Source organism: Larimichthys crocea, chromosome XIII (genome assembly GCF_000972845.2).
Source record: "Larimichthys crocea isolate SSNF chromosome XIII, L_crocea_2.0, whole genome shotgun sequence".
Lineage (NCBI taxonomy): Eukaryota > Metazoa > Chordata > Actinopteri > Sciaenidae > Larimichthys > Larimichthys crocea.
In genome coordinates this window covers 18,210,356-18,218,195 of record NC_040023.1, presented here as the reverse complement: position 1 = coordinate 18,218,195, position 7,840 = coordinate 18,210,356, and the positions used below count along the sequence as shown (strand labels likewise).

Genomic DNA, 7,840 nt, shown 5'->3' with positions numbered 1-7,840 from the left:
CGACAAAATGAGCGTTAATTTTGACAGCACTATATATATAATCTACTGTAGTTTTCCTGTGAAGTCATTTAAATGATTTGTTCAGCTGTAATGACAGGCATGAAATCCTCAGTGTTGGTTTTGTGGAAGTGTCTCGCCCCCTGCTGGTTGAGGATGTAAGTCATATTGTAATGCCACTTTCCTGCTGCTTATAACACTGTCGTTCAAGCAGTACGGCATTTTTTTTCTCCAATGTGGTACAAGCCTGAATCCAGGGGGCTTGGACTTTATCTGGCGAGGTGAAATCTGAACAGTTAATTAGGTCCTTATTCACAAGGAAGCATGACACCGCCACAGGATAAATGTTGAGGGTCATTTGGGTTTATGGCAAGACACTTTTAGCTTCACAATAAATGTTCATGGCTGAATCCAAATGCACTCGTAGATTTGCCCTTATGGGTATGTACAGGTGAAATGTAGATAGCCTAAGGCTGTCCGAATCCACAAATTATGCGTCCTTTCTGCAGACTTAACGGTGAGGATCTCGGTCCATATGGATTGACTTCAGACACGTGAAGCTATAAGTTCGATTCAGCCCCTGTTTCGTTTTTACCTGGCGCCACACATAAAGTAGAACGGAAAGGAGATGGACTTGAATGACACTGACAGTCGCTGCTGTAAAGCCAGGCCCGATTAAAAGCAGCAGCATTTCGGGTCATGATTAGCGGAGAGCAACATCCTTAAAGGGCTACATGACTGACATGCCTCACTGAATAGTAATCCATACTCTCCAGGTGCACAGCAGGACTGTTGTATTCCACTCACAATCCCTCCACCTCACACCAACCTGACCTTTCTATTTCAGAGCCCCCATAATTAGAAAGCATGGCTCTCTGTGTTTATGTTGAACGTATCCATGCAACCCTTCACTGACATGTTGAAGGTTGTATTGAGGCCTGTATCCATGGTGCTGAGCTCCATGGTTGCCAGCAGAAAGACTTGTCCCCATATTTGAGGTGCGCCATCCTCATTATCTGTCCCCTGCGTTGAGTCTTAGACAGTGGATGCAGATTAACTATTTATTTTGTCTGGCACAACTCAGATCTTGAATGTGGAAATTAAATAAACTCAGTGTGACATGAAAGAGCTCTGTCATCTCAGGAGGTCTAATATAATGCTGTCTGTATTTGCAGGAGTTCCCTTGGCTCACACGCTCCAACTTATAGACTGAAAGACGGAGGATCTTCCTTCGCTGTCCAGAACATTAACGGAACAGAAGTGACAGTTTTCCCTTAGAAAAAAATCAAACTGGGAAAATATAACACTGCTTTTGTTTTTTTGATTTCCGTGAAATAACTGAATTTTTTTTTATTGATTCTAACTACACAGTAGTATTAAAATTAACAAAACCACCAACAACATTTTACACATACAGTGAATGTTATTTGTATAATTGTAATAAGTGATATGGCTCATAAACCTATTAAAAATGAAAATGTCATTTAATGGTCAACTCTGATTTTTTTTTTTACACCCCCCTTTGATTTTATTTGTTGTCAGGTATATCTTTAAACAAGCGATGTTTAATGCAGCGAAAGCTTAGAAAGAAACAAAAATCCACAGTGTGATCAAATTAATGTTTGTATATTGATTTATATTAAGTTCTACACAGTTGCTCAATCTCTTGCAGATCTAAATGATGTTTTTATCCACTCATGCTTGTGTAGTCTAAGCAAAACTATAAGTATAATTTTCACATCACTGCAGCTGAAGTGCTGTTCAGAAGTGATTTGTTTTGTTTCTTATTCTTTTTACAGCTCTTACATCTCCCCCAGCCTGATTGGAAATTCAGACACTTAATTTTGTGGGACAGACTGGGCAATAAAACCAGTCTGGCCTAGACCAAATGGATGCCACAATGCACTGGGGGATACACTGTGTAATGTATATTTAAAAAAAGATGTACTACTAAGCAGACAAACCAAAGACTGGTACACTTATAAGAGCTGTCTCAAGCACAAATGCCACCATCGTGCAGAATCCTATTTGAATCTCTTGCAGAAAATCCCACTGTGGGTTGCTCGTGATAAGTCTTCCTGCGAGTGGAAACAACAAAAGGCACCCCCTGCAGTAGTAGGGATCTAATATTGGCACCCGAAGCAGCTGGCGGGCTGTCTCTTGTAATTTTAGTGCACACTGATGCAGAGGAAAGATTTAATGGGCATTGGTCGGCGTACCCTCTTCTGAGGGCGTAAAGGAGGCAGAGCAGAGCGAGCAGAGAGGGAGGGAGGGGAGAGAGGGAGAGGACAGTAAGGAGAAAGGGAGGGAGAGAGAAAGGCAGCGTGTGACGGCTGCTGTGGATCAGAAATAAAGTCAGGCAACTATCTGGAGCAGCATGACTCTTTTAACACTTGGACTGTACCTGCCGCTGTGGTTTTGTTATGGCATGGCTCAATCATCTTTTCTGGAGAGCTTTATTTCATTCCCAGCAGGTATGAATATTGTAATCCGGACCTTGTATGTGTGTGTGTGTGTGTGTGTGTGTGTGTGTGTGTGTGTGTACTGTACATACAGTACTGTGCATGCACAGGTGTTGAGAGAGTTGGGCTGTAAAAGTATTGATATTAAATGTTTAGTTTTAGGTTTCATTTTAAGTGTATTACCTCTGTAAATTGCACTTGTTTTCATTTTCTTGTCACCCATGAGGTAAACTGGAAATGCCTCTATAAATAGCGAAGCCAGCTCCAGTCTTTCAGTGAGAGGCGCAGGCAGGAACTCTGCTAGACGGGTGTCATGATTTGATAGTTTGCACCTGTTTCCCTGTTACTTGTGCTGCTTCTGCATGCTCTAACCTCTTTGATTTGTCCAGTTATTGCTTTATGAATGGGATTTTTGTTGGCAGTGTGTCCCATCCATATGTACCTCAATTGCTTGTGCATGTCTATATATATATGTAAGCTTAAGTATTACTCCTCTCATTTCGATAAGGGGGATCACATTCATTTGTCGCAGAAGTTAAGACAACACATTAACATGCTCTCTTCTGACTGTCTTCTTCTAATGTCGACACCTGTCATCACTGCCTGTGTGGCTGACTGCATGCACACCTTGCACAGCTCTCAGAATCCAGGAGCAGCAGAAGAGATTCAGCCCATGCTGTTTACTGAGTCCGCCTCCACCCCCACTGTTTCCTCCACCCCCTTCACTTTGGCGCCGCCACACTCCTGTGAGTCAAAGTCATGTGACTTTCTATTGTGGAATATCTGTCTGTTGATATGTCCTTGGGTGATATCCAAACTGCCCCACACTTACTGTCGTTTGACCCCTGAATGACACTTGTTAAAACACTCTGATGATGATGGGACATAATTGCAGAAGGAAATGGCTTAACAAATCCTTTGCTGTGGGTTTGTGAGTTGTTATTTCAAGAACGGGGATGATTTTCAGACATAAACCTTTTAATTAACACCATAAAAGTCATGAACGTGTCCTTTTGTTGATTTTCTTTTATCCAGCGGTTGCATTAAAGCTATAAATCAATGCAGAATTGTATTATTATTTTCATTCTACAGACTGAGGACAATGTATATAACAGTGGTGAGACGGGCAATGAGAACAAAGGTTCTTCTTGTGTCCAAGGCCCCCGTGGGCCTCCTGGTTCCCCTGGACTTGAGGTAAGATCCAGACTCTTCCCACACAATATGGTTATCCCAGCATTAATATCTACCTTGGCTTTGTCATTACACTATTCCCACACACCTCCCATGGTTTGACTTTCATAGGGTTTACTGTCAGTGTGGCTACAGCCTGTCTCTGTTTCATGTTGTGGTCCGCATAGGTTCAAGGTGTTAAGAATTAATACTCCAACACTATATCACCACCATCTACTCTACAACTTGAAAGTTCCTGCAGAGCAGGAGATGGGGATTTCTCTGGCCCTCGCAACACAGCGGCCCATTAACGCTCTACATTTAGCTCAGACACAAATAGCCTTTTTCCACTGCCTGCCAGTGTGCCACATCATTCTCAGAAACTGTCCGAAGAGCTGTCTGCCTGGAAAGGCGTACTGGGTTGCGTAAATTCCAGGGATTACCAACACAAGCGTGTGTTTGTTTACGCTAGTGATGAAAGATATTAAGACATTTTGGTTCAAGAGGTGCTTGTAAACCCAACCTCCTCCACTGTTAGCCCAGCATTTCATCAGTAAAAAGCAGATTCACCAAATGACTTTGCCCATCTCAGGCATCTCAGCACCAGCTGGACTGCAACAGCGTTTCAGTATATCAGACCCACAAGGCACTTTTTAAATCAATAGTGGCCACTCAGCCTTTAGCTAATTGAAACTGCAGCTGTGGCCTGACTTTGTGGTGGGATGTTGTGGACAATAAAAACAATTTTAGATAGATGTCTCTCTGATTTATGAGCATATGCCATACATTTATTGTTTTTTATGTTGGTCAGGGTCCACCTGGATTACCTGGGATAGAAGGGCCCAAGGGAGAGAAGGTAAACCTTAGTCATTATCTTTATGTGGTACATTATAAGCTGCTCATTATTTAAAGCTAAAGTCTACTTGACCTGTTGCACATGACCAAAAGAAGCTTGCTGGAAGTGTATTAAATAACCGCTGTCCTTGTCTCCTCCCCCGCATCCTGTTGTCAGGGAGAAATCGGAAGACCTGGACAAAAGGTGAGAGTCCCCATTAATCACTCCATATTCTCCGCTAAGTGGATTTACTCAAAAATGAGATAGTGCCTCCGCCTGCTCGCTAGCTGTAACTCAGAGCGCTGCCAGTGCCTGGTTGTGTGCATCAAGAAATTGTGAGCCGGAGTACAACCTTGACAGGAGACAGTGCAGCCACAGTGACAGGATGCAAGGGACGCAGAGCTGCTGAGATGGGCTGTTTTCATGACAGAGGGAGTTAACATGCAGGTCTCCTCTCACAGAAGCATATTGCCTCTGTTGACCCCTCAAAGACATCCAGCATCTTGTCTCCCCGTCGATGGCCATCCTTCTCTATTAGAGCACAGACAGCTTTATTGAAAGCACAGGACGCAGCGTTTGATCAGGGCAGGCAGGAGAGGAGTGACCTCCCTAAATGATCAGTCTTTGTGGCTGAGAAGTGAAAGTGGCCCAGTGGGAGAGCTTCAACTGGCTTGTGGCCTGACTGAGCAGCTTTGCAGCACTGCAGTGCAATTTAGCTTAGTGCTTCAGCCAAGTCATAAATCATTTTATTTCCCACAAGCACAGACTCCTGTTCTATATACGGCCCATCATTTAATTAAAGAGAGCAAAGTGACAGGGCTCGTTAAAGTCATTCTCTCCCTACATGTGCAGCAGCGTCTGATAAATACTGTAACAAGCAGCCTATCAGCTTATGCAACAAACCCTGCACTTGGATTTCTTTTATTTTTTTATTTATTTTTTACCTGCAAAGCAAATGAGCATAAGAAAACACTTAACTACTTCTTCACCTGTGCCAACAACTGTTTTATTTGTCTTTTACAAGGTATTTCTATATCTGAGATCACACGTTAAAATTGATTTCTCCTGTTAGGGTCGGACAGGTCCCCCCGGACTTCCTGGGAAGCAGGGACCAGCTGGATGGCCGGGACCAACTGGGCCCAAAGTGAGTAAGTCAGACCTCATAATGTAGATAATGCAATTATATGACGTGACATGAGGCCAGTAAGTGCCAAGATAAGGTAGTGTGGATGAAGATTAGTTGTGATTTATGTACCCATTTGTACAATGAAATTTTCTGTTATGTAACATGCGATCTATATAGATGCTGGATTAAAATAGTACTAAAGAACCTCCTGAAGTCTGCACTTATAATTTTTTCCTTACGGTGGACTATTATTTTGAAATGGAGCCAATCCACATTCGTCTTATTCCTAATGTTTCCCTCCTGTGTCAGGGTGAAAAAGGTGACCCCGGGCTGATGGGTTTGCCTGGAGCCAGAGGACCAATTGGGCCACGGGTATGATCTACATTAGTAACTACAATGATCAAGCATGATCTCACCTTCAGAATACTTTATTTCATCCTTCATCTTTGATCTTTAATTCTAGGGTTTACCTGGGTATAAAGGGGAAAAGGTATGTGGACATTCTAGTGATCATTTAGCAGAAGATGCAAAAAGATAGTTTGATTTGTTTTCTGTTGGGTATGACATGTAACACACTATAATCTGCTCCATCAGGGTACCCGAGGCGATCGTGGTGAGAGTGGAGTGAAAGGCGACAAGGTAGGCAGAGTTTATCAGCGGGGTTGTTGCAAATAATAGTAGTAGCACTATAGCACATATATGCTGTATGTAATACATTGTTCTTTATCCGCAGGGTGCAATGGGTTTCCCAGGAATGCTTGGACAGAAAGTGAGAAACGCATTCAGGAGGAAAAGAGTTTTTGAATTACAACTTTCTAAATCTGACCAAATTAAATGAGTTGAGTTAAGTTGATCTGATTTGTTGTGCAGGGTGAAATGGGTCCAAAAGGAGAGCCTGGAATCTCAGGAAACCGAGGACCCACGGGCCGACCGGGGAAGAGAGGCAAGCAGGTGAGTTTGTGTTTATGTGACATTCTGGTTGCATGTTCTTAAAATAATAATACGTGGAGTTATACATGCCTTTATTTTGAGTGTGGGGTGGGATATTTCTACAGATATGTAGAGAAAATACACAGAGAATGCAGGCAAACAGAGTAGACATGTTGAGAAAGTGTCCAAGGGTTTAGTAAATTAGTAAATTTGTGTGAGGGAGATTATTATTATGCACTTATGTGGATGTGAATAGCAAACGCATGTAAATGTAGTGATTTGTGTGTTAATAATTTCTCTTCAAATTGTAATTTATCTTAGTTACTGACCACAAAATGTCCCATTGCACTCTCCCAGAAACATTATGTACATAAAAGTTTCATATCTGACCCCTTTGCATATTGTTTTGATTTTGTGTTTCAGGGAACGAAAGGAGACACAGGCAGTATTGGTCCCATGGGTCCTGCAGGTCCACAGGGACCTGCAGGCCACCCAGGTCCTCCTGGTTCACCTGCCACAGGTGAGACTTTTTAAAAAAATATTTTTTTACTTCTGACTGTTTAAAAAAATTGACATTTTGCTCAGTCACCGGATGAATCTACCTACATCCACTTTGAAGTGACTGTTTTGCACTTTCTCTGTTCTCTGAGAGTGCGAAAAAGCTGTGCTATCAGTGTGAGGACGAGCAAACACCCCTGTCAGCAAAAGGAAGCACACTTTAGACCAGTGTAAGAAGTAACGCTGGTAGTCTTATTTAGCTCCGGCGAAACTTTATATCCCAAGGTGAAACAAGATGCTGTCGTCATGACATCATGTAGCTAAAAGGGATTCACAGATGGCGAGCCTCCCTACAGTTTTACAAGTATTATGTCACCAGATAATTAATGTTACATTCGTTATCTTGATTAGGTTTCCGAGGGAATTAAGTTGATCATGTTTGCTTCTTGATAGATGAATCAAAGATACTACATTTCATGACTTACAGTATTCATATCAGCTAGTGTAGCCTGTAAGCCAACAACACTTTAAACAACAGAAATATTCTGTTACTTGGCACAAAAAACTTGTTATGTTTGCTTTGATTCTTTATATATAATATGTTTTTTACTCTGTATGTTTAGGACTGTATATGGTTGGAACAAAGGGTGCACGAGGTCCACCAGGGCCTCCTGGAAAGTGTGGCTGCAGCTCGCTCAGTAGTTCCCCATTTGATGATTATTCTTCTCGAGGAAACTACCCCAAAGTACCAGCGGTGAGGAATGAATAGTCTAAATATAAAAATGTTTTTTTTAATCCAAAATGTATATTTCTTTAAAGTCT

General features: G+C 42.1%; 2 protein-coding genes across 4 annotated transcripts in view; both read left to right on the top strand.

Moving 5' to 3' along the window:
- The window catches only part of hacl1 (2-hydroxyacyl-CoA lyase 1), a 6,541-nt gene extending 5,062 nt beyond the window's left edge, over window positions 1–1,479 (top strand). The window contains exon 17 of the mRNA XM_019255121.2: window positions 1,173–1,479. Coding sequence (XP_019110666.2) covers window positions 1,173–1,205 — 33 coding nt within the window. The 3' untranslated portion in view covers window positions 1,206–1,479. The remainder of the gene's footprint in view (window positions 1–1,172) is intronic.
- Window positions 1,480–2,269: 790 nt separating this feature from the next.
- The window catches only part of colq (collagen-like tail subunit (single strand of homotrimer) of asymmetric acetylcholinesterase), an 8,255-nt gene continuing 2,684 nt past the window's right edge, over window positions 2,270–7,840 (top strand). Inside the window, exons 1-13 of one of the 3 annotated variants that reach the window (XM_027286049.1) lie at window positions 2,270–2,471; window positions 3,096–3,205; window positions 3,525–3,653; window positions 4,441–4,485; window positions 4,642–4,668; window positions 5,537–5,608; window positions 5,900–5,962; window positions 6,054–6,080; window positions 6,185–6,229; window positions 6,324–6,359; window positions 6,461–6,541; window positions 6,944–7,040; window positions 7,642–7,772. In XM_027286049.1, the coding sequence (XP_027141850.1) occupies window positions 2,375–2,471; window positions 3,096–3,205; window positions 3,525–3,653; window positions 4,441–4,485; window positions 4,642–4,668; window positions 5,537–5,608; window positions 5,900–5,962; window positions 6,054–6,080; window positions 6,185–6,229; window positions 6,324–6,359; window positions 6,461–6,541; window positions 6,944–7,040; window positions 7,642–7,772 (960 nt within the window). In that variant the 5' untranslated portion in view covers window positions 2,270–2,374. The remainder of the gene's footprint in view (window positions 2,472–3,095; window positions 3,206–3,524; window positions 3,654–4,440; window positions 4,486–4,641; window positions 4,669–5,536; window positions 5,609–5,899; window positions 5,963–6,053; window positions 6,081–6,184; window positions 6,230–6,323; window positions 6,360–6,460; window positions 6,542–6,943; window positions 7,041–7,641; window positions 7,773–7,840) is intronic. The other 2 variants (XM_010741901.3, XM_019255123.2) reach the window with 2 other exon arrangements.